This window comes from Salvia splendens, chromosome 9 (assembly GCF_004379255.2).
Source record: "Salvia splendens isolate huo1 chromosome 9, SspV2, whole genome shotgun sequence".
NCBI classification, from domain to species: Eukaryota; Viridiplantae; Streptophyta; class Magnoliopsida; order Lamiales; family Lamiaceae; genus Salvia; species Salvia splendens.
Genome location: NC_056040.1, coordinates 2,432,460 through 2,458,312, shown reverse-complemented (window position 1 = coordinate 2,458,312; position 25,853 = coordinate 2,432,460). Strand labels below are relative to the sequence as shown.

The following is a 25,853-nucleotide window of genomic DNA, read 5'->3' as shown; positions in this document are numbered from 1 at the left end:
CATAAACAAAATCATGAATCGCAAAGTTTGCAATTATCTCATCCATATTTTTTTGCAGCGAATTACGCGATGACGTGACGACCGATTTAAAAAATGTGTGTAATTTTATGACCATGTTAGAAATGTTAAATATTCCATAAATAGGGTGTCACATATTGTTTACATGATACGCAACGTAATTATAATATATTGCCGCCACATCATCTCATATTTTGCCAGAAAGGGGACACATGGAACAATTATAAAAGTTACAAGTTTAGTAATTTAGAATTAAATTTTTAAAACAGGGTGGAACAAACCAAATTTTAATTATCTTTTATATTAATTTGTAGTAGGCACCTTGATCCCCATCCTCGAGCTGTAGTTCGCCTTCTCCAAATCCTCCACCAAGAAAACACGGCGAGGATCTGCCTCCACCGCCTCCACAAACCGGTCGATGCAGCTCCCGCTCACCCCAATCGATGTGAAGCTTGAATAGGATCCGAACACGATCCTAGCCAGCTCTCTGGCGATCTTCTCCTTGGCCTGGTTCTTGTCCAGGCCAAGGAAAAGGAGCCACGTGTCTTCTTTGATGACGCCGTCGATGCTCTGGGTTTTCCTCTTTAGCATTCCGGACCTACATGGCCGGATGCAGAAATTTATTTTGGTAGAAGCTATATATATTTGAAATTTTAAAAGAATAATTTGCGTGTAGTACTATTTTTATTACTATAGTAACTTTTGCGCAACAATTAACACAAAATGTCAAAAATTCGATAATATTATACAAATAAAAAATTAGCTTGGTGGGGGCTTAAGCCCCCTTACTGGTTAAGATGTGTCCACGGACCTGACTGGAGAATCGTCCCCGTGATTTCGGGGATGATTTGTTTGTGCGACGGGACTTTCTCCTCTAGTGTGTTGCAGAGGAGATTCAGATTTTCTGAGTTGAATTCTTTGAATTTTTGCAGGACGTCTGTTTCCATGGCGTCCCCGGATGAGAATGGTGACGATGACGATGAAGGTCGGTAGTGCGTTGAGCTGCAGAATGAGTTCCATTTCATGTGTAGCTCCCTCACGGTCTCACATTTCTAAAACAAACAAATAGTTCGATAACTTAGTTGTTATTACGAATTAAATCACGTAACAAAATGGGGCCCGATAAAGGAACCAACGAGAACGTTTGGAAGCCAACTCAGAACGGTGGTGTACATATTGCGGCTTCATAGAAGAATTGTGATCAACGAGGACATTGACCTTAAGAGTGAGTCATTTATTACAGACTCCAATATCAAATGTCAATTGTGAAGAGCTTCTTAACTGACGTGGAATTTATAGACTAAATGGACGTTGTTTCCTAATATACTTATGCGAATAAAGCTCTTGAGGAGTCATGTGAAAAAGTGTGAGGCCTATTATTTTCTTGACTTTATAGAACTATTATTACTAAACCAAATACATAGTAGGAAATCACCTTGTCTTTGTCATTAAGTCTTCTACTTTCTTCTTTAAGCCCTCGACGAGGCTCGCTCGTTACCACTCGCCTGCAAATCCCTTGCTTCGACACGAAATTTCTCCCGACATTCCACACAGCATGAAAGCTCCATCTCTCCATCCTCTCCACCTCCATTCCTTTCATCACTAAACCAACACAATCATCAACTTTAGTCACATCTTAATAAATAAAAATAAATTAAAAAAGTACCTTTGGGAGACAAGGGTAAAGGCCAAGGTATCAACAGGAATGGTGAGAGGGTAAAGAATTGTAGCCATCTCTACACCTCATGTAAGTCTGGAATGTGGCGATTCCCATCACCCAAAACCTCTCTATCTCCCCAATCCCCCAAACCAACCTCTCTATCTCCATGATCATGTTGTAGCTTCCTTCTTTCTCTACATAATCACAGAGATCTCCAAAATCGAGCACCACCCCTCTCCGGAGAAGGCTCTGCACGAGTCGCGAGAGCTCACTCATCCACATCTCCACCTCGTCCCCGCGGAGGTTGCAGAGAGGCGGGATGCTCACAACCTTCACCTCTCCGAGTGGCTCCGCCACCTCCCCCCTCTCAATTTTGCGGATTAGGGCTTTCACCGTTGCGGATAAGGCGGCTGTGCTCTCCCCTACTATGGCCACGCTCCTTTTCTGTTTTGTAATTAGGGTTTTGATTATGACATCCACATCTTCGGATGATGATGATGACGACGACGATGAGGAGAAGAGGGTTAGGGTTGGGGTTTGTAATTTTGATTTGGGAGAGGGAGAGGAGACAGATTTCTCTACGTTGATTTTGACTTCTGGAGAAGCCGGCTTCTCTCATGACGCGGCTGACGCTGGGGTCGTCAAGGATCGAGACGATGAGGTGGTTGTACTGGATCTTCACTAGGGGCTGCTGGGGCTGGCTGTCTGTGGTGCCGCGTCGCTGGTTGGCCTGGGCCCGCTTGAAGGCCGCCACGAGGGCGTTGGAGATGGAAGGGTTTTGGGAGGCGAAGGAGGCCGGGAGGCGGTTGAGGGCGACGTTGAAGCATAACTCTAGGGCTTTGCACTGAAGGGGGTGGGAGTGGGACTCTTGGCACGCCACACGAAAAAGGCCGCCGGGGGAGGCCAGCATGGTGGTGGCCACGTGGAGCGGCGTGACCTGGGCATGGCCGCGTCGCTTCGCCAGCACCACTGCCTGCTTGACCACCCCGGCCGTGAGAGCGCACGCTTTCATTTCTGGGTATGCTAATTTGTCTTGCGATTGTTTGGTGAGGGGGAAAACCTAAGGGAATTAAACTAGGTTTTTGTTGCATGACAATTGGGAGAAAAGAATGTTGGTGTTTGTTGTTGGGGATTTAATTCTTGTCAAGAGAGTTTAATATAGATTGAAGAGAAAGGGAATTCTTTTCTTGTAGATGAGGTAAAAAATGAATATATGAAGTGGAGTAGGTTATTATATAGTATTAGGAATAATATATAGTTGTGATTAAATCTTTATGTATATAGAAAAATGGAACTTTTGTGGTTGTGATGGCAATTATAGAAATGTAGAAAATAGTGCCTTAGTCCAAAGTCGAATGTTGCAGTGGAATGCATGTGGTGACAAGGAGGAGGAATGCCAAAGGCTAATCAGCTTTACTCTCTATCTCATTCTTTCTCCACATATTTATATCTTTTTTATTTTATGCATATTTATGGAATGTGGTGTTAGCGGGACTCTTCCTTTCATGCAGCTTACATTTACTTAATTAAATTGATTATTTACTTAAACTAATTACCATTCCTACTAGTATTCCTTTGCTTTAAAGATTGGTAGTCAGTTTTCGAATTATTGGAGAATGTTTGATCAGTATAACTTAAGTGCAACTTTTCCTTTTTAGCATTTCCATTCAAATGACTAAAGTTATCTGAATCGGGTAAAAAGGTACAAATTTACCTAAATTATGATAACTTTTTTGTGTATACGTAGGTCACTTTATGATAGTCCTAATTACTAATGTTGATCGATTAATTTCTTTTTCTTTTTTTGTTTGTGGGCACAAACACAATTATATAGTTGTGACTTGTGGTAGAGAATGAATAAACACAGAAAACGAGGTGAAAAAAGGTGTGGGTGATGTGTGTTTGAAGGAATCGGGAACTGTGCATGATTTTGCTTCCACATCCAAGAGAATATATGAAGCAAACTCTCGCTCTCTTTCTCTCTCTTAACCTAAACCTAAAGTTTAAAAAGCTTTGCATGCATCATCCTTTTTTCTATTTTGCATGGGGATTATGAATTTCCCAACTATTCAATGACACTTCAATAATGTGAGTTAAAGAATGTTTCATTTATTGATACGTTTAGTTTGGTGGATTAGACAAGATTGAGTCTTATGAACGCTGCTCAGTTGGATAGATACGATATGATACTTAATTTCATACAATGTCATGTATAATCCGTTTTGATTTATAAGGTATGGTCTTCCCTTGTGACAATATTAATCTAGGGTAATTCTGCTAATGCAGGTCTATCAATCTCGGGTAATCTCGAGGTAATTTAATCTTTAACAATCGATCAAACACCCAATGTTGAATAAGTACACTAGTGGAAAATTTTCCTTTCTTGTAGCACCTAAAATTCAATTTGAACCATACTGATTACCAAAATAAGTATTACTACTATTATATTTAAAAATGCATTGATTTCAGATTGGATTTGACATACTATGATAGAATGATTCTAGGGTTTTCATACTATCAAAGATAGGCTTAAAATGAGTCAAACTATTTCATTTGAATCAGTTTGATTGAGCTGCGTGCTCGTTTTTCTTAGCGTGATGGGTACAGAATGAGATGAAACCCATGCAATGGTCACCATCCATATCATATCAATCTCAATCTTTGAAATGAATTTCAGAAAAGAAATAAAAGTGATAAAAATGAAAACTCAATATGACAATAATTTCACATCATTTACTGCCTATTACATGCAATTTATAACAAAATTGTGTGTGTGTTTTGTGGGAAAGGAGAAACGAACACTTAAATATGCTGTAGAAGTGAAGAAATACTTACCAAACCCAAGCCAAGACATGAGAAATTCTGCAACCAAGAATATTTCGAAATTGTTGTCCTAAATATTTGTCTTATTCCTACACTACAATGCCTAACCTCATAATCATGGCTTATTTTTTGTTTCTATTTTCGAATTTGAGTTTGCTAATACCCGAATGCAATATCATTATCAAATCAATTTATGGTAGATATTCACAATCGAACGGCTGAAAATGGTTCTCACGTTCTCACAGTAACAATGATCCTCATTTGAATATCAGTTGTATTGATTTTGATGGATATCTAATTAACTTTTATAGATGAAAAATAGGTAAGTATTTATCTTCATTCAAAGGCAGTCTCAGTCAAAAAGGGGTCTTCCTATCTTTGATGGCTTAAAAAGACATTCAAAATTTGAAATTAAGAACACCAATTTGTATAAACTGTATGTAAAGTTTTCTTCTCTTCTACCACTAAAGCAGTTTCGTTTGAATCAAATTTAACAGTGTGTTGCTTTTGATAAGTATTTGACCCATGCTTTGACGTCCCAATAAAACAAATAAACCTTCAAATAAGTTAAATCAAGTAAAAGCTTGCTCCTAGTTAATTAATTACTACTAGTATCTATCTATATTAGCTATCAAAGTAGTATTATGTTGAAAAAAAAGGTAGTACAATAAAAAACAAAAGAAAAGAAAAGTGTTGTGTTTGTCAGGAGATGATATAGGATAGCAATTTAGCATACCATTAATTATCATCTCTCTCTCTCTCTTGCTAAAAGAAGATTAAAGAACTATATACCATGAAAAGCACTACTAATAAAAAGTAATGCATCTATAAAAAAGACTCATGCTTTTCGACCTTCGAATGCTCCTACGTGGCCATCAGGGCTAAAGCCATTCAATTTTTTTTTTTGGAAATACATTGATTTACGTCTTCTAAACTAATAATGTGAGAGCAAATACTACCATTTCTAATAAATACATATGTAATTTATGAATAAAAGAAGATTGTATTTGTTATTAATTGGCGATGAATATCTAAATATGATCATGCAAGTTCTTGGGCTTGATTATCTTCGAGATAATGAAATGAAAATGACATATATACCCTTTAATGATTATTAAATTATTACTACAAGTTTTAGCTTTTCCAATCATGGTCGACGACTCAATTAAATTTGGCCTTTAGAGCTGTCATCGACCCCTAGGTATGGAAACTGCACTCCAACCCTCAGAGGCATGGCCGTCCCGACAAAATTAGAGGCCATGTGCAAAAATCTAAAATGAGGCCTACCACTATAGAAAAAAAGACAATACATTTTAAAGCTATATGACAATTAAAGAAAAAAAGACAATGCATTTTAAAGAAATATACTATAGAAAAAAAGACAAATTGATGCGTTTGCGCTGCTCCCAATCGCAATGGCCGACGATGGCAAGCGCTGCAGAAGCGATCAACGATGGCTCTGGTGAGCTGGTCCCTGTTGCGGCGTTTGTCGATGAGGAACACCGAACACGAACAGGCGGCTCCCAGGTCTACGATCGGGAAAAGAAACCGATCAGAATTGGAGTCACGGTGCTAGAAAAAGGCCTGGGCGTTGCTATACAAGAGAAATAGCTTTGTTGGGCTGAAAAAATAGGAATACATGTATATGAGCTGAAATATTTCAGAGGCCCCTAAAAATTGGGGGCCCTGTGCGGTCGCACAGGCCGCACGGGCCAAGGGACGGGCCTGCTCAGAAGTGAGGTTAACTTTCATCGTCACACTACTTCTGCCTTTGACACCGACACCAACCTTTTTTATTGTGTCCGTAGTCCGATCCCATAAACTGTGCTTCATATATCTGTGGAGTTTATATATGTATTGAAGGCGAAGAGTCGGTGCAATTTTAACATGACATCCTTTCTTAAGATATTGCTCAAAGTCCATATAAGAGGACATAAATTTTACTCCTTAGTGGATCGATTAAGCTCTCAAGCCCAAGCTCTCAAGCCCATGTCAATTTTATTGGACCATATTGGGCTTTAACTATAATACTGGGCCACTATATTTTTTAAAATAACCCATCTAACCCAAGTCAGCTTATTGTTAACCCCATTTTCAATTACTACAGCCTTTTATTAATAATAATAATAATAATAATAATAATAATAATAATAATAATAATAATAATAATAATAATAATAATAATAATAATAATAATAATAAAACCGTAAAGCTTTTGAAAATAGGTGGAAGCAAACAAAAATGGAGATTTGTAGATAACACACGCCTTCTTCACCTTATCATCTCCTTCCCCTCTCTCTCTCTCTCGCTTTGGCTCTGTCTCTGTCTCTGTCTCCGTCTCTGTCTCCAAACAATGTAGCAAGCAACTATGCAAGAAACTCTCCACCTCTCCTCCGCCGCCGCCGCCATCACTCCCCTCCCCCTCCCCCTCCCCAATCCCAATTTCCCTTCCACTCCCCGCCCCAAACACCTCCAATTTCCCCCTCCTTCTTCAACCAAAACCATCTCCCTTCCTCCCCCAATCAAGTCTCCTGCTAATCCCACGCCTCTCCCCATTTCTCCGCCGACGCCGCAAACCTCCCAAATCCAAGAAATCATCCTCTACCTCGACTCCCTCGGCGTCGACTCCTTCCACTGCCTCCACTCCCACCCTCCCCTCCTCTCCACCCCCATTTCCCAAATCCAATCCACCGTCGACTTCCTCCTCTCCCTCGGCCTCACCATCCCCGACCTCCGCCGCATCTTCCCCATGTGCCCCGACCTCCTCACCTCCCCCACCTCCGCCACCGTCATCCGCGCCACCACCTTCCTCCTCCGCGAGGCCCGCGTCGCCTCCCCCGACCTCCGCCGCGTCATCCACCGCCGCCCCCGCCTCCTCACCTGCAGCGTCGAGCGCCAGCTCCGCCCCGCCCTCTACTTCCTCCAGGGCACGATCGGAATTGAGGACGTCAGCAAATTCACCTTCCTCCTCTCCTGCTCCGTCGAATCGAAGTTTATTCCGAGAATTGAGTACCTGCAGAAGCTAGGGTTTTCGTACAGGGACACGATCGCGATGTTCAGGAGATTCCCCTCGCTGTTCTGCTACAGCATCAAGGAGAATTTCGAGCCGAAATTCGATTACTTCGTGGTCGAAATGGGGAGGGATTTGAAGGAATTGGTGGCTTTCCCCCATTATTTCTCCTTCAGCTTAGAGAATAGGATAAAGCCGAGGCACGGGATGTGTGTGGAGAAGGGCGTGTGCTTGGCGTTGCCGACGATGCTGAAGCTGTCGAAGGCGCGGTTTCGGGCGAGGTTGGAGGTGTTCTGTAGCTCATCTGCGCCGGTGAGGAATTCTCCGTTCTGGATAAATACTCATGGTGATGATGTTACATAGATGGGGAAATTGGTGTTGTTTGTTTATATTGATGTATGCACAGTACATACATTCTACTCTTGAGAATGATTATGAGGTTAATTTAATTCTTCATTGCTAAGAATTATGGATGAGTGATGTTTCTGTCTTTGTTATGTCTACTGTTGATAATGCCACCGTTTTTTAGCAATGCTAGTGCTAGAATGTGCTACTCGTTTGCTTGCTAGATATTCGATATGGTAGAATCATTTTCTTGAAGGCCTTTCTATCTTAATTGTAAGAGATAAAGCAGCTTCGGTTTGTTGATTACTACCTATTTCAGTTTTGATTGCTCATGGTGTACCGGACGAGTTTGGTTTAGTGTAAAGCGACTGCTAAGCAGTACAATAGATTTCATCACCTTGATATATAGAAGCACTAGGAAGGACATGCCTTGTTGAGGAAGTGCTAGGAAGACTGATAACAGCTCATGATCTCATGAAGCAAGCTTCCACAAGTATTTAGAAATACCATTATTGGTTAATGGCTTTTCTCTATAGGATTATGATATTTGTCACTGGAGCTAAAAATGTGAAATTTGTGATTAGACAGAAATGTTTCTAGTTGGCATCAGTTTTTCTGGGATTTCTAGGATTTCACTTTACACATGGACTAATAAAATCAATCTGGTTTCATGAAAATCAATGGTTTATACTACTGAGTCGTATTAGTTTCTTGGAAACCAAATCCTCCCACTGCTTACTGAGATCAACCAACATGATAGAAAGTTAATTGAATCTGTTAAAAGTAAAACCAATGGCGGCTTCCTATTGAACAAATGGACTAGACCGGCTTCCTATTGAACATGTTTACACGGCCATGTTCTTGTTGAATATGAAGTGAAGATTCGTGGTCTAGAGCGGGCCACTGAGAACTTTAGCAACTATTACAAAGACCATGTCCAGTGCCCTTCAAGAAAAGTCCACTCAGATGTATGAGATGTTCCACTAAGCTACTATGGATATTCAAACACTTGTTTCAGTGATAAATCGCAAATGTAACAAGCAGAAAACAGAGGTAGATTACTTCTTTATTGTGCTTTTTAAATGCCATTTTCTCCTTTATATTTCATTCTAGTGTGCTTTATGCAAAATGTGCTTATATTGCAGGACTTAATTAGATGGGAGTTGAATCAGAGACCTTATATACCAGTTGTTGTGCAAGAAGCTTTATTCTAGGGAGCTTGATGTTGGGTGTGCAAGCTGAGTTTTCTGCAGCTTTTAGAGTCAATGATATACTCAAAAGTGAAGTCCAAAACGTGGTTGATAATTTCTTGTGCATAAACCACAAGATGAAAGAAGGTGAACTTCATATAAATTTAACAGTAATTCCTTCCTCTTTGTGAACTTAATATGAAAGATATCTTTCATTTCTAAGATTGGTATCAACAAACATACATTTCCTTTTGGGTAAATGTAGATTTTCCAGATTTTGACTGAAGTTTTGTAGCAAATTTACTTTGATTTACAGGAAATAGTTTATTTGAGAAATATTGGGAAAAAAAACTTCTAATGTGCGGTATTACTGCAGAATATGTGGGAAGAGGTTATCATGTTTTCATTTGATACTGAATCACAATACATTCTTCAGCCTGGGGTCTCTGATCTTGATCTTCCAATGTTCATCAGGTAAGTTAGCATCTCTGGCTTTGTTTCTATGGTCTCTATAAATAGTATGCATTTTGGGTGTCAAGGAGCAGTGTTGTCTCAAATTCTCAGGCCTCTTGTCATAAACATCCCACCAGATGTTGTTGGCCGAGTCACTGGCGAATATTTGCCTTTCCGGCATATCCCAATTGCAGTCGTAGTCCCTGTAGCACCACCATGGCTTCGACCCAAGGTAGTGGATCCCGGATATATCAGCGGGCACTGTATGATCTCTATTTTTATGATCATCAGCTGATGGAAAGTAGGTGAGATGATTTATTTTGTTGGGGAGACGGTGCCACCAAGGGAACAATTCATTAAGAAAACCTTGATCACCACCGTTATATGATCTCACCAACCACCTCTTCTCCATCAGGGTCCTCAACGTGCACGTGGATGGTTCAAGAACCATCAGCCCCGAGTTGAAACGGTTTATGTTATCTCCCTTGGCAGACACTCCCGGGTGTGCGAAGAACTCGTCTAGGCTTCTGGTGACGATGAAATCAGAGTCTATGAACATAACTATGTCGTACTCTGCTAGTTCCCAGAGGCGGAGCTTGCTGTAGTTCCACTCATTGTAGGCGTCTTTTTTCGAGTGAGGGTTGCGTATCTGCTTGATCCACTTGATCTTCCACCCGGCTGCTCGGAGGCCGTTGATGGATTCGGGAGAGACATGGTCGTCGGCTAGCAAGACGAGGTCTTTTGTTGTGTTTGCTTGGATGATGCTCTGTGCTAGAGCTATTGCTCCACATACATAGGTTTCTGAAGAGTGTAGTATAGTGGAATAAGCCTCTTTTGGCTGTTTCGTCCTCTCGTCCTCGGTTGCCTGTGCCCGTAAGCCTCCACCCGATACGACGTCGTTGATGAGTTGGCAACTTCCGACAGGCGTGAGTAGTATCTGTCTTATCCTTCTCAATTGAGGTTTGTAAATCCAAAAATCAGAATCTTGCAAGACAAGATCATCACATCTAAAGATCTCCCACATGGGCCAACTTGACCCTATAAACACTGCAAATATAGGTCTAGTAGTAACCCTTGTTAGGGCTCTCCCACGTCTCACTAAGGCCATCCACAACGCTGTTCCTATACCGTTCCTATACCGCTCCTTAAACCACTATTTGAGGGCCCCACTGTACTTTTTTACTCCATTCCTTAACTAAGGAACGGAACCTGCAACCCTCCGTTCCTTAAATTACTATTCATTCAATTTCATTTTTTTTATTTCCAACTAAATTCAATTAAAAACACACACTTTATTAAAAAACAAACACACTTTATTAAAAAACACACAACATTAAAAAAAATTACAACTTAAACTTAAAAAAATAAAAAGCACAATTAAAATCCTAAAAAAATAAAAAACACACAATTAAAATCCTAAAAAAATAAAAAGCACACGTCGCGTACTAACCTTGCAGCGACTTCCTCCCGGTTACGATGGATGTACGTACGGGAGCGTCGTTGGGGCGGCGCGGCTTCTTCGGCCTCCCGTCGTCGATCTTCTTCAAGTGATTGTTGCAATATTTGACGCATTTGTTCAAAAGGATCCATTAGTTTGATTAAATTTGGGAGAAGGAAAGCAGAGTTGATTTGAGATGAAAATTGGGGTGGAAATAGAGAGGAATAGATGTGTGTTTGTGATTGAAATGAGTATGAAATAGGAGTATTTATAGAGTAAATAAATAAATAAAAAATAAAAAAAATACAAAACGGATATAAACAAACGGTCACATTACCGTTGCAAAATTTTTTTTATATTAAATTCGAATTTTAAAAAAAAAATTTGAATTATTGCGTCACCTGGACGAAGCCCACTCGCGGGGCAGCGAGTGGGCTTCACGCGTCGAATGGGAGGCCGCCACGTCGCCTCGGCGCGTGGCGGAACGTTTCGTTCCGCGTTCCTCCGGAACGGAACGCGACACGGCATGGGCACGGAATGGCGACGGAACGAAGCCTGCAACGCGTGCCGTCGCGGAACCGTTCCGCCGGAACGGCATAGGAACCGCAACGGCACAGCGTTGCGGGTGCCCTAACAAGTTAGCCACCACCAAATTCACTTGCAATCTAAAAACATCCCAAGACCCAATCCTTGCAAGAAATTACAAGACTAGTTTATGTACTCATTAAGTGACAATTATTATGAAAAAAGTGAGAACTCAAAAAATGAATTCACTTATCCATAAATTAAACAAGTAGTATATATATGTGAGGAATCTCCACGAAAATATAACACTTTTTCAACAGTATTTTCACGCCTAATTTTTTCTATATATAGCTGCCGGGGTTTTAATAAATGTGTCATTTAAATTAATTATGCATGGTTTCCATCATTTTTCGACATATCATCTTGAATAATAAATATTGAAAAACCATGTTACATTATTAATTAAAATTGTAATTACGCATAGTTATAAAAAGCAGTAAATACACAATTGATGACCAAGGTATTAAAAAAAGTAGAATATATTTTTAGTGGAAACCTCTAAATAAGAATTGATCTTATAATTTATAAATGTCAATTACATTGATATAAGTACGAGAATGTGACCATTCAACAAACCGAATAATGATGAACTTTGCATTAATGTATTTATTTTTAGGGATAATATTACAATTAATCACGAACTTACATCTCTTTACTTGATTGCAAATGTTTATTCCTTCTTAGATAGAACCCTTAAACACAAACCTCTTTCCCTAATCAGTGATAGATTAATTAAACTCTATTATTTCAAGGAATAAAAAAAATTGGACAGCTGGTTATTTTTTTAGTTTAATGCACTTGCATTAGTGGTAATTTAATTCTTCTATAGGATGAAATGGATAAATTACGAAGTGATAAATGAAAAAATTTTAAATGATGATTTTTAATAATTCTTTTAAGACTATCAATGTTTTGATCCTCGAAATTAGTTTTCCAACCATTGGATGAGCGGGCCGCGGCCCATATATATAGCTGTAATGTCAAACTAAATATTGTTGTGTTAAATTTGAAGAATTGAAAGAAATAAATATGAAGTAGTATAAAATACGTGTTTTATAAGTTATAGTAGTATTAAAACAAAATAACCGATAAACTTAAACACTGAATTTATAAAAAGAGACATAAAATTTCATTAAACAAAATAAATACAAAATGGGCCCGAGTACTGAAATAAAGCCCAAAAACATTTGATTAGAGTATCGTGATTGGCTCTCACATTAACAATTTATAGTTCATTATGGAATCTATTTCATCTATTATACCTAAAAAAGATTTAATTCAAATTTGGAATTAATCTGAGTTCAGATTTTCAAATTGATCTGTCATTGTTCTAGAACTAATTTCTAATTTCAAAATCGAGGTCATTAAATTTGACTCGTTCCAGTTTGATGACTTGGTCCGAATATTAACTCGGTCACTCACTTTGTTCATATTTTACAATATATTATTAGATTAAACTAATTTATGTTCTTTTTTCTATTCTTTTCAAAACCTTGTTGAAAACTATGCATTTGAACCATGCACGTTGTGTTTTGCAATATCAATAAAGTATGGAGCAGTATACAATAAAGAAGTACATAAATAACAGTAAAAAAATAATCTATTTACTATATTATTTATGCAACAGTAAAGACCAAAACTGGTACTGAACATATACTTATTTTACGAATTTGGTCATATACTCTATCTTTTGAATTTTTGCATCCTGAACATTTCAACTCGGATCACAATTGGTCTTACACTAACAATTTCGTCATTTTTTAAACGATTTTAACCTGATTTTGACCGATTTTGATGGTTTTAACAGCCTCATTCAAGTTAAAACCGTTTAAAAATCGGTCAAAATTGGGTTAAAAACGTTTAAAAATTGACGGAATTGTTAGTGTGGGAACAATTGTGATCCGAGTTGAAATGTTCAGGATGCAAAAATTCAAAAGATAAAGTATAAGACCAAAATCATAAAATGGACTTATGTTCAGGACCAGTTTTAACCTTTACTCTTTTATGTAAATTGCTTTTCATCTTAACCCAAATTAAAATGTTTCTTCCCATGTTCTTTATAAAATACATATTTTTCTCCCTTATTTCATCATCTAGAGGTTAAATATTTACTTTGTGTTTATAATAAGAGTGAACTACAAAATCAGTGACTATGAGTTTATCTCGCAAATAGTCCTTGGACTAAAGGTTTATTTCAAAATTGGTCATTTTGTACCGTTTTCTTCCGAAAATGCCCTTTGGGACTGCTGGGTAATTTTGTCTTTTTCACGTTTTAACTGTTTTAGTATGATATTATTTCAATGATGTACTAAATCTGATATTATTTCAAAATTATCTTCTTCTTCCCTTTGTCATCCTTCACTTTATTTTTTTTATTTCAATATTAGATTTAATTTTATAAAATTAAATTTTAAATTTTTAAATATTAAATATATTATTTTAATTAAAATTGTTAATAAAACTATATCATTTTTGATATATCGATATCTTTGAATAATACTCCAAATATAATAACGGCACTTTGTAAAAAAAATAATATTATTTTGTTGCCACATATTTGATTATTCCATTTGAAATATTTATGGAATTGTTGTGGTTTAGAAAACAATTATTCCTTATTTAATCAATACTCCGTATTCAGTATTTTTTTTGGTCCCAACTTGATGGCCTGTGTGGATGGAAAATTGAAAATGAAATGTGACATGGAGTAATTTTTATTTTATTAGTGATAATGAACTAAAATAAAAATACTAATAGATAATAGAAAAGTGGCTTAATTTCGTCAACCCAAATGTTGTCATAATGCAACCACGTCGATCATTTCAATTAAAGGAAAAAACCAATTAATATTAGATTATGATAAAGTGGAAAAAGTATGAACCTTGTTGGGATACTCTTAACATTTAACAACATCAGCAATTTAAATTAAACACATAAATATATAAATTGGGCATTTTGAATAGCTATTTCATATTATATGAAGACTAAGATTATGATAAAAGTAGTATGAATATTATTGGAATATGATTTAAAAAGTACTATATGAATATCATTGGAATATGATAAAAACTTGTGTGAATATTATTGGAATAGTATTAACAGTTTGAAATATTCTTATTATTTTGTCATACTAATGAGTGAATTAATAATTAATCTTTATCTTAATCGCTAATTTGTGACGCTTATCTAAACTTCCGAAACTAACCCCCTCTCTCTCCAAAGTCCAACCTCTCACTCTCTCTCTCTAAAATCAGCTATCAGATTTTCGCGAAATAAACACAGAATTGCAGAGACAGATACCGGAGAGAGAATAACACATCACCGGGAGAGATAGGGTTTCAAATCCTCCCCCAATCATAGTTTCCCTTCCATCAATCTCCCAATTCCACCTGGAGATTGATTGCTGCAGGCAAACACCTTTGGCTTTCCGGAGAATATCATTCTCACTCTTCGCAGCTTCCCGGGAAATTCCAGGTTCGATTTTCAGTATGCGATTCAGGAAATATCTCATTTATGCGAGCGGATTTGTTTACGCGTCGTGTGTATTGCAGGGAATTTAATGGCGATTGAATCATTTTTATCCGGAACCATTGGTTTTTATTTGTGTTGTGGCATGGATGGGGAAATTTATTAATACATATACGGGTGGAGGAGTTGGAGCTTTTGAATTCTGAATTTATTGAGAAATTTATTTATAGTTGGGGTAAAATTGTGAGTTTCTGGTGGTGAAGTTGCGTTGGGTGTGTATTGACTGATCCATGGAGTCAGATGATTCAGGCCAATCGATGAGCCATGTCCAATGTTCTGACTGTGGGTGCAGCAGCTGTTCGATGAAGGGCACGGCTTTATCCAAGCCGTGTCTCCGCTCTGTCAAGCGTAAGTATGATGATGTCGAGGATGAACACGAATTCTCTGTGCCGGGACTTGTTGTGCCGCAAAATGCCCGTGTGGAGGTAGAAAATGAATGCGTGGCACTGCGTGAAACAGTCTGCAGTCAGCAGGAGACTATCCAGGACCTCATTATGGAATTGGATGAGGAGAGAAATGCATCCTCTTCAGCTGCAAATGAGGCCATGTCTATGATTCTGAGGCTGCAGAGGGAGAAGGCAGAGGTTCAAATGGAGGCAAGGCAGTTTAAGAGGTTCGCGGAGGAGAAAATGGCGCATGATCAGGAGGAGGTATTGGCATTGGAGGATTTGTTGTATAAGAGGGAAGAGATCATTCAGTCACTTACCTGTGAGATTCAGGCCTTAAAACAAAAGATGTTGAGTTTTGGGCTCACGGAGTCTGAAGTCGATGGAGATAAGGTTGTGGGCCAAAACACAAGCATGACAGAGAACCTAGAGGGACAATATGAGTTCCCTGCGTACGAGGTGTACCCATCTCTCAAGTGCAATATACATGAATCCCAGGCTTATCCAGATGGCGATGAGGAAAGTGCTGACGTTGAGAAATATCCGTTTGGGGAAACACCACGCTCTCGGTATGAGATGAAGGATTTTGAGTACAGGCTCAGTGAATTTGAGCGAAGTCCTAAAACCATTGAACCGGATAGGGAATACTTTGGCACAAAGAACATGCTTGAAAAGGTAATTGTTGGTCCATCTCCAAGACGACCTAAGCATCTTAGGAAGTCATCTACTGATAGTTCAAATTCACAATTTGTGATGGTTAAAGAAATGAGTCGAGATTTTGCCACAGATTCCCCAAAATTTGGTAGCAGTTTCAAGAAGACAACATTCGGGAGAGTGGATAGTGCATCTGAAGCTGGGAGTGACATAAATGACAGAGTTTACACAATAGATTCCATTCATCGAGGATCTGGTGTCATGGAACGTAAGGCTTCAATTGGATCCGCATATGACGACTATACAAAAAGTCCCCAGGACTCACTAGACCATTCTGATGTTACGGACCTAGAGATGCAGAAGCTGTATGCAAGGCTTCAGGCGCTTGAAGCTGATAGAGAATCAATGAGGCAAGCTCTTATCTCTGTTGGAACTGATAAAGCACAACTGGTTTTGTTAAAAGAGATAGCTGAGAACTTGTGCAAAGAAATGGCACCAGCTAAAGCAATGCCTATCCAGAAGAAGCCAGCGACTAAGATTTTTAGCTTCATTTCCTTATTCAAGGTAATGATAGTTGTAAATACTTGAATTATTTCCTAATTCCAGTTGCATCTGAACAGGTGCAACCGGAAAGAGATATCTTCCCCTTTTTCTGTTGTGCTGCATTATCTGCAATTACACTAGATCAAATAAACATTAGTATTTGGAAAAACTTGATTAATATGTATGGTTAATTGGTTATGCAATCTAACCATCAGCAGTCACACAATATATTGCCCTGAACGGGCCTTTTGTTACCTATAATTGTTAGTGGGGCAAGCCGCAGTTTATGTTACAAAAACAGTTGATTCGAGCTTTTTTAAGTAGATATGATGCCTACCAATAAGACCTACTTTTCCATATATTACAGCATCATGATACTATGTAGTTTGTGTTGTTATTAACTTTTATCTTTTCACTGTGTCTGCACACACTTGAGATCATCTTCTGGCTGTTAGTGTATCACGATAGATATATTGTTCTCCTTTCTATAGTCCACATAAAAGGCACATACACTTTCAGAAGCTTAGCATACTGATCATTGTCTCTAGTTAGAATCCTTCATGCAGCACACTGATCGTGTGTGAAAGCTGATTGCAGGACATTAATTTCAGTTCAGCTACATCCATAAATCTTGTAAATAACCTTTTCTTCATAAATGCTGACTATGTATTTCTCTTTATTCAGTGGGTCATATCTTTTCTTTTCTGGAGAAGGAAAGCACGCAGAAGCAGGTAAAGATACTGTACCATGGAATCATCTGACTAGCTTGTGGAGATTATTGGATATCAGATATTTTTTGCTCTATACTCTTTTCTGCTGTTTTGCTTGGTAGTGCTTCCTTATGCCTGCTTAATATTGTCGATATGATATCTGAGCACCGAAGGCTCTGCCAGATAAAAACTCATAACAGTAGCTAGTCTCAAAGAGATAACATATCTTAAGTGTTAGCCTCAGTGAAAGAATAGCTAGCAGTTAGTGAAGTAGTGGAGTAGAATCACTTATTGATTCTGATAAGAGGCATTTTCATGAGAATCAGGAAAAAGCAAAAAATAATGGAAGATGATAGAAATTGTATGAGATTACCATTGTGCACTGATTATATTTTTTCTGACCGTCTCAGGTACATGTTCGGGAAATCTGCCAGGAATGAAGGTTTGCTAATGCTTTTAGACAAAGGTCCTCGTATCGGACAGTGCAGGGTTGTGTCGACAGTAAACCTGCGAAACTGAGACTGATCAGTCTTTCTTCAATCCCCTGTTTCCACACCCGTTTGGATGCTGAGTGCTTTGAAGCTGCGTTTTTGGTGTTTCGATTGTGCGTGAAGGTTGCTCTTGTGGATTTGCTGATAAGGGGATTGATTGGTCATTAATCACACGTCGTTGTGCAGTTTCGCTACTTCAATTTGTGACATAGCATACATCTACTTTGTGGATATAGGATATGCATATTCTTGTCTGTTGATCAGCCAATTTAAGAATTGGGTTTGTGGAACTATAGTCCTGAGTGTGCCTCTTAGATAGTTCTCTGCTGTATATTACCACTTGTGCTTTCTATTTTTTCCCCTTTACTTCACACTATAATGTTGATTTGTTATTTTTCTTGTATCCCCAACTGTTGTTTATAGTAGGACTGATACTTCTCAACGCGACACAAACACACACACAATTTATGAGCTAGGATCATGTCTTATCGTATCTGTGTTCTTATTGAGAATTTTCTTGACATGTCTTAACAAGCCATAAAAAAAAATTTAGTACTCTCTCTCATATGCTGATATAAATCCAAGCTCAAGATTGTTGGCAGTGGGGTTAGGATTAGGGATTTTTACTGTGTGTACTTGTTCCAGAGCTGTCTCTGTGCCAATCTTGAGATCAAGCCTGAGTGGGTTGAGATGGACAACATAGAGAGGAGAAGGGGGATTTTTGTTGAGTTTATATCGAGCTTTGAGGAGTTAAATAAGCCGGTGTTGTTGGAGGGTTGTCTCGAGAAATGGCCTGCAATGGAGAAATGGGACAGGGAGTATCTGATTGGAGTCTGTGGTGATGCTCAGTTTTCGGTTGGGCAGGTGCAGATGAAGCTCGGGAACTACTTTAGGTACTCGGATTGTATCTTTTCGACCCTGAGTTTGCTGAGAAAGTTCCTCAGCTGGGGATGAATTATGGGGTTCCTGTGTATTTCAGTGAGGATCTTGTTAGTGTTTTAGGGAGCGAGAGGCCGGACTATAGGTGGATCATAATTGGACCGGCAGGGTCTGGATCGTCTATCCACATTGATCCAATGATCCTAACTCGACCTCTGCTTGGAACGCGGTGGTGAGAGGCTCCAAGAAGTGGGTGTTGTTTCCTCCTGATGGGGTGCCTTCAAATTTTCCTTTTTAAGTCATACAGTTAGTTTATTGAGAGATTTAAACAATGATTTCATCTTACTCCATATGCCTGATCACATTCACTATTTATATTCTTTTTGTCACTAATTTTGGTTGCAATATTTTCTACTTATATGTATTACTAGTAATTTTTAGTTCTGCATATCTTTGAACGTTTCCCTTCTTGTTCAAAAAATTATAATGATTGATATTTATTACAAAAAACATTGCTTAACTAATCGACAAGCACCTTCCGAGCACTTATCGAACGTACATGTCAACATTAGCAAGCACTCAACGAGCAATAACTATTTAGTAGGAATTTCACGGTTTATAAAATAAATTATGGGTTATATTGCGAACACCAAATTTATGTGTCATTGTGAAAAATGTCCATTGACAAATGTATTCATGATATATATTCCTTAAGTGAATGTCGAAAAATACACTTCATAAAAGAGAAACAAAAAATACTAGTAGATATTATGAAACCATATTTAAAGTTGATGGTAAAAACCTAAATTGACCTATAGTTGATAAAAAAAAAATAGTACTAGATATTAAAAGTGATATTGTATAAAATTACTTTTATGAATTTTACTATATGGTATCACTTCGGACATTATATCATCTTTTGATTAAAATCCAAAGTCATAAATGATGGCCATTTTCAGCCTCTTCTCTCTCTCTCTCTCTTTTCACTGTCTCTCTCTAAATCCTAAATCCATGACAATTGTGTGGACATAATTATACGTAATTTATGTACGTCCAATTTGTTTGTTTGAAAGCATGAGCCATATTGTCTTTCACATCGCAACACCTAATTTTCATAATCGCTACTAGACATTTTCCTCCTTTTAAATTTCTCTTGTCCTTTCCATCTTTTCATTTCATTTTCATTTCTACATCTATATATATTTTCTAAAAACTAAAAAGGACAGCCTAATAAGTTAATAACTATAAAGAGGTTTTTTGTGTTCATTTACCTATTTTTTTTCTTTACAATTTTAATACATATATATATATATATATATATATATATATATATATATATATATATTATAAGAGTGATGATATATGCAAAATTTAATCTTGAATACGAAATCAAAACACGGAGGTCTTAGTTTATTTTTTTAAGTCATTTAATTAGAAAGTTAGAAATGATGATCTAACAATTATATACAAATACTCATGGAGAATAAATGGATTAGATTTAATGAGAGAAGACCAACACGTAATTGGTTAAATTAATTAATGAAAAGTGAATGTAAAAAAAGGTGAAAATAGTGTATAGTAAAATGATGAGGGGATGGACGTGGAAGCTGTAAAGAGACAGTAATAGATTTTTGGCACCACGTGTGTGGTGGCTCAGCTGTGTCCAGCCCACTGCTCCGCCGTCCCCACCGCCGTGTCCCTATCGCGTGCTTTGGCCGGCACCTCCACTTTTTGACACGAGACCAACACCATCCCATTTTCAATTCCATTTATATAAATAAATATCCCTAAAATTATGATTTTACTTTCCCGAGTTCTAATTAACTTTTCATCACTTCTCTCTTTATCATTCAAATAAATAAATTATGGAGTACTCCTAGTATTTAAAATTAAATTATATGGAGTTCTAGAGTAAATTGTCAATTAAATCATAAAAGATAGGTCAAATTCCAGTCACACCCACACTTTTACAATTATCTCACCTGTCTCCTTTATGCTTTATGGGCCAAATATACGATCATGTGCTACTCGATTTTAAACACGCCACTTACCCATAAACTGGATTAAAAACACTCGCCACGTCATCATATATTTCGACGGAAATGAGACGGATGAAATAATTGCGAGATTTTCATCATGAATTTATGGCTTAATTTTCAGATATTAAAAAGTGTAGGAAGGACCAGAATTTAACCATCTATCGTGATTTATTTGGCGAATTGCTTTTTTTTTCTTGATCATTGATTTTACGTGACGCTCGTCATTCTCATTGCTTACAGAAAATGTAATTCTATGATAATTTAAGTGAGTATTGTGAGATAATTCTGGCCTAAATGTTTGTTTGTCTTTGTATTGATTGCGTCTGACAAAAGACATAGAGGAAGATCGAGCTGAGTGTTATGATAGATTTAGGGTTTAGTTTTAGGGTTTTGAAATTTGAATTGAGAGGGGGTGGCGATCCAGTTGAAGGTCTCTGACAATATTTGGCCACTATATACCATAATTATACATTGATAGTATTGATTGGCACTGACAAGTGAGTACTATCAAAAAAATTGATACAAGATGGCATCATAATGTATTAATGTGTATATGTACCAATTAATTAATAGGTGAAATTATCATGCATTCATTCTAATGAATTTCTCACAAAGAAATTGTACTAAAAAATTGAAAGAAAAAAAAAATACAAGAATCCAGAAAACTAAGTACTCCCTTAATTAATAGTAGCTCATAGAATTTTCCCTAAATTATGCCCCTTTTATCCACACATATATATAGATAGTCGACTATAAATGATTAAATGAGTCTTCGGTATACTGCTGTATATAAAATTTCAAATCATTATAGTATCGAAATCTCTCAATAAAGTAGTATAATTAACGTACCAAAAATTATGATACACCAAAAACTCAAAAAAATCAGCATTTTTTGGTATGACAAGTCTGGTTATTACAGTATTTTTCCCACTCATAGTCTTTGATATAGAACATATGTAGTTATCCTCATTTTTCCTTTCACAAATTTTATTTAAACATGGCTATTAATTAGCTCGAATTCAAGGTCATGAGTATCGTAATAACGTAAAACTAGAAAAGATAATAGAAGGATAAAGAATGATGACTACAACGATGATGAGAGCATGACGAAGAAGAAAATGCTAAAAATTAAATGGATAAAATCAAACCCAAACATCTACAAAATAAGGAAAAAAACAAAAAATATACCATATATATATATAATTGGGATCGACTGACAAATTCCATATCTGAAAAGGAAAAGGAAAAGGAAAAGGTGATACACGATTTAGAAATTTGCATGCCCTAGCAAAGAGGCAAGCTAAGATGAAACGATGGCCATTCAATCACGATTTCATTAACAACTACGTACCTAATGAGGTTAAACAACATTAATGCCAAAAGTTTGAATTATAGAGACATCTTTATCCTAACCTTACTCCATTAATGAGGGTAGAGCATTTGAATTGATATGAACATGAAACCGACTAGTTCGACTGAGAACCAAGCAACGATTGAACTAGTTTTATTTTATTTTATTTTATTTTATTTTATTTAGTTCTTTTTATGTAAGTTTTGTTTTTTAAATGAACCTAGCTAGCACATGCATTGCTTTAGATGACTTGAGTTACATTAGCCTTTAACTCGGAAATGAGAGTGAAAGAGATTGATTTTGGTTTATAACTTTCAATTTGTTGTCATGTTTAAAATGTTTTGGTGAAAGTTTTTGTTTATTTATTAGATATCTGAATTTATTATTTAATGTTATTAAGCTCGAAACTTGTGTTCAACGTCGTCTCTTTTTATCGATAATTAAATTTTAATGTTCTTTGTATAACTATAGTATTTCTGTTTGACATGTGGCCGGACTGATTGAATCATGAATCAATACCTAGCTTTTGAAACATCGATATTAATTAGTACTATGAAGAAGGGCTCAATAGTTAACTATATAAGAAAACATGAAAACACAGTTAGACCCACTTAATTATTTCTACCGAAATGATATGTACGTAACTAAAATAATTCATAATGATTGAAATATAATGACACATTTACTTATTTCAACTGACGAAATGATATACAAATTGTTCATTCCATAATGTTTCTTAATATCTTGAGATGAGCATTGAATGAGTTGTGCATTTACGACTCCCATTAAATTGGCGCTTCACTTGACTAAAATATGCATATCTGAACCAATCAAACACAAGTCAAATTTGATAGGTGAAAAGAAATCAATCAAATAATAATGGTGAAATTTATTCTAAAATTAATTAGTAACATGTAAATATCTCAATATGCATAGATGATGAAATCGTAACTAGTCCACGAAAATTCTAACATTTTATTCACGAGATTACTAGAATTTGTCATTTCAACGCAAGCAAGTTAAATTGGAAAGCTTATTAACATTTTCTTAAATTTAAATAAAAATTAAAAAAGGGATATGCATATGCGTGAGAAGCCAAGACTTGGTTCAATCATCCCCTTTATCCTATCTTTTGCATTTATGTCCCGTTATTTTCATCAAAGGGTAGAAATTCAATTATCACAAAGTTTAGGGGCTCACATGCAACTTGACCACTCTTCCCAAATTTCTCCATCGCCCTCTCCTATCTATTACTTCTGCATAAACCCTCCACATTTATGATAAAACTTCAACAACTTCTCTCTCTCTCTCTCTCTAAATTTGCAATTGTAAGTCCAATTTGTTAATTCTGTAGCGAAATTGATGAATTAGTGTAATCCGATTTGGTGTGAATTTATTTACAGAGAGAAAATGGAGAAGACGGCGAATTCGACGACGAGTCTTATCCGGACGAAATCGGACCAGCTGGTGGAGACGATCGCGGCGGCGCTGGGCGCGATGAAGTCTCCGGCGTCGTCTGGCGACGCGGCGGCCAACAGCAGCGGTAATTTGTCGCGGATATCGAGCCGGCGGCTGACGGAGGCGTCGCCGGGGAGGAACACGCACATTCGGAAGTCGAGGAGCGCTCAGCTGAAATTCGACGTCGAAGATTTGAGCGGCGGCGCCGCCTTGAGCCTCGCCTCCAGCGCTAGCCTAGGCTTTTCGTTTAGCGGATTTGCTAGCTTCACTGTTCCCGCCGATGATTTCGCCGATTCGAAGCCGTTTAGCGATGACGAGATCGGTTAGTCCTCTCCTCTCTCACTCATACATTGCAAATTTATGCAACTATTACATTTTATTTTTATTTTTTGTAGTTGAAATTAAATGGATGAATATTTTTATGATATGCAACCGAAATTAGACGCTTGTTTTTAATTATTTTCATATAGATTATGAAAAGGGTGGTTGAAGACTAAAAGCAAGGCCTCTTCATGTGATATTCTCTCTCTAGATACATATGCATGCATGTGTAAAAATAGATGCGAGGTTATAAGGGGCGGATGCAGAAAAATATATTGTTCGGGATTTATTGAGTCTATTTTCCTATAGTCGAATACTGTATGTTTATTAAAAATAATAATATATTGTACAAAAAAATCAAGCCAATAATATTAATACTAATAATACGGCCCATGAGAGTTGATGTGTTTCTTTGGACATAGAATTAAAGAATAAATATTTAGTGAATTAAATGAAGTGGGAATTAAGGAGATAATGAGACGACTGGAAAAGGAATTCGATTCGCTGGAACGAGGGAGTAAATTTTAAAACTAAAAACTCTTTGTTTTTTCTCGAATTTCAGTTCTTCTTGGTTCTCCAACCTTTGACAATTGGTCTTCATCTACGTTACTTTAGTAAGGACTACAAAAGATTTTGGATAATTTAGACAAAATTAACAATGAAAAAGAGCAAAAATTATATGGTACCATATTCCAAAGTAGATGAAAACACATGCATGAATCGTGAATCTAGCCAAACCACTTGATCACGTTAAATTTAATTTTTTTAGAGTCACAAGAACTTGCATGAAAATGAAAATATTTTATTCTGTCACCCCACACCAAATTTCGGCAGTTTCGATGATTCTAAATGACATTTTATCTTCAAATTTATATCACTTTCTGCAAATAAGTCATGAAAGACGATGATGGGAGGAAAATTCTAAATGATGAAACATGTATGTTCGTTTGATAAAAGGTGATATATAGACTATAGTAGACCAGCAGTCCTAGTCAGAGTGTGTGTGTGTGTGTGTGTGTGACAATTATTTTAGAAGAAGCTCAGATTTTGATTATGAAATTCAAGAAAATTAGGTAATTGAGATTTGGGTGCGGGACACAAAATTCTCCACCAAAAGAAATAATTGTAGCTCATCCTATTTATCTCACTACAATTGTAAGGTCAAGAATAGTTTGGCGACATAATGGGGTCCCTTTGCTTTGCCAAGGACATTCGTACATTTTCATCTTAGGGATTCATGATTAAATTAAAATCTTCTTCCTTTAAATCATTTACGTCAAACTTAAACCCATTCTGAGTATTTATCATGTTAGAAAATGATTTTACTCCAACCAATTATATGAAATAAATTCTACATTATTTCTTAGTATATGGCTCGTAAATTTGCAGTAGCTACAATATAAACTGATATTTGGTGTTATTCCATAGAAAAAGCAAAAATAAATTTGGATTTACAGTTATATTGTAAAAGTTTTCTACACCAAAATGAGATTTAGTTATAACTGTAGATGATCTAAGTAGATCGGCTCTTTCAAAGGTAACGAGCTGTGAATCATTAATTTTGTCCAAAACTACCAAAAAATAAGTATAAAAGTGGAAAACCAGCTAAAGATCGACAGTTTTTAGCCGAAACCGTTAAAATTCCTTCCACTAGGACATCCCAAAAACACCTCCTGCCACGTCACTAGGACTTCCCATCCCACTGCCACGTCACTAGGACATCCCCTCCTATGTCCGCCCTTCCCACTAGGACATCCCGCAATAAAAAAAATCACAATAATTTAATTACGTAAAAACGGAAATATAATTTTGACACGGAATACGGGAAAGCAAAATACGGGCAAAAATACATATTCATAAAACATAAAAAAAACATAGTTAGAAAAATCCAAAATTGGAAAAAACATAGTTAGAAAAACATAGTTAGAAAAAACATAAAACATTCAAAGAAGTCTCTATAAAAGAGAAACA

At 36.9% G+C, this 25,853-nt stretch overlaps 4 protein-coding genes and 1 pseudogene across 4 annotated transcripts; 3 read left to right on the top strand and 2 right to left on the bottom strand.

Annotated features, from left to right (window-relative positions):
• Positions 1–149: 149 nt before the first annotated feature.
• LOC121748088 lies at positions 150–2,690 on the bottom strand (annotated as a pseudogene).
• Positions 2,691–6,744: 4,054 nt separating this feature from the next.
• LOC121747634 (transcription termination factor MTEF1, chloroplastic-like) lies at positions 6,745–7,977 on the top strand. Its single transcript, XM_042141708.1, has one exon. It carries the CDS (start codon positions 6,870–6,872, stop codon positions 7,872–7,874), a length of 1,005 nt encoding a protein of 334 aa, XP_041997642.1. The 5' UTR covers positions 6,745–6,869; the 3' UTR covers positions 7,875–7,977.
• A 1,462-nt stretch (positions 7,978–9,439) lies between these two features.
• Positions 9,440–10,674, bottom strand: LOC121747633 (putative UDP-glucuronate:xylan alpha-glucuronosyltransferase 4). Its single transcript, XM_042141707.1, has one exon. The coding sequence runs from the start codon at positions 10,605–10,607 to the stop codon at positions 9,465–9,467; it is 1,143 nt and encodes a 380-aa protein (XP_041997641.1). The 5' UTR covers positions 10,608–10,674; the 3' UTR covers positions 9,440–9,464.
• A 4,037-nt stretch (positions 10,675–14,711) lies between these two features.
• Positions 14,712–18,237, top strand: LOC121749584 (myosin-binding protein 7-like). The gene is made up of 4 exons (XM_042144155.1): positions 14,712–14,996; positions 15,074–16,654; positions 17,318–17,364; positions 17,754–18,237. The coding sequence occupies exons 2-4, from the start codon at positions 15,281–15,283 to the stop codon at positions 17,860–17,862; spliced, it is 1,530 nt and encodes a 509-aa protein (XP_042000089.1). The 5' UTR covers positions 14,712–14,996; positions 15,074–15,280; the 3' UTR covers positions 17,863–18,237.
• A 5,089-nt stretch (positions 18,238–23,326) lies between these two features.
• Positions 23,327–25,604, top strand: LOC121747391 (ABC transporter G family member 22-like). The gene is made up of 3 exons (XM_042141424.1): positions 23,327–23,431; positions 23,507–23,883; positions 24,032–25,604. The coding sequence occupies exons 2-3, from the start codon at positions 23,514–23,516 to the stop codon at positions 24,049–24,051; spliced, it is 390 nt and encodes a 129-aa protein (XP_041997358.1). The 5' UTR covers positions 23,327–23,431; positions 23,507–23,513; the 3' UTR covers positions 24,052–25,604.
• The last annotated feature ends 249 nt before the right edge of the window (positions 25,605–25,853 follow it).

Bases quoted from the DNA above. Each gene is read 5' to 3' on its own strand.
- LOC121747391 (XM_042141424.1), top strand. From the start codon at position 23,514: ATGGAGAAGACGGCGAATTCGACGACGAGTCTTATCCGGACGAAATCG. The intron at 23,884-24,031 runs GTTAGTCCTCTC...ATTTTCATATAG, and splicing joins GTTTAGCGATGACGAGATCG to ATTATGAAAAGGGTGGTTGA.
- LOC121747633 (XM_042141707.1), bottom strand. From the start codon at position 10,607: ATGGCCTTAGTGAGACGTGGGAGAGCCCTAACAAGGGTTACTACTAGA.
- LOC121749584 (XM_042144155.1), top strand. From the start codon at position 15,281: ATGGAGTCAGATGATTCAGGCCAATCGATGAGCCATGTCCAATGTTCT. The intron at 16,655-17,317 runs GTAATGATAGTT...CTCTTTATTCAG, and splicing joins GCTTCATTTCCTTATTCAAG to TGGGTCATATCTTTTCTTTT. The intron at 17,365-17,753 runs GTAAAGATACTG...TGACCGTCTCAG, and splicing joins AGGAAAGCACGCAGAAGCAG to GTACATGTTCGGGAAATCTG.
- LOC121747634 (XM_042141708.1), top strand. From the start codon at position 6,870: ATGCAAGAAACTCTCCACCTCTCCTCCGCCGCCGCCGCCATCACTCCC.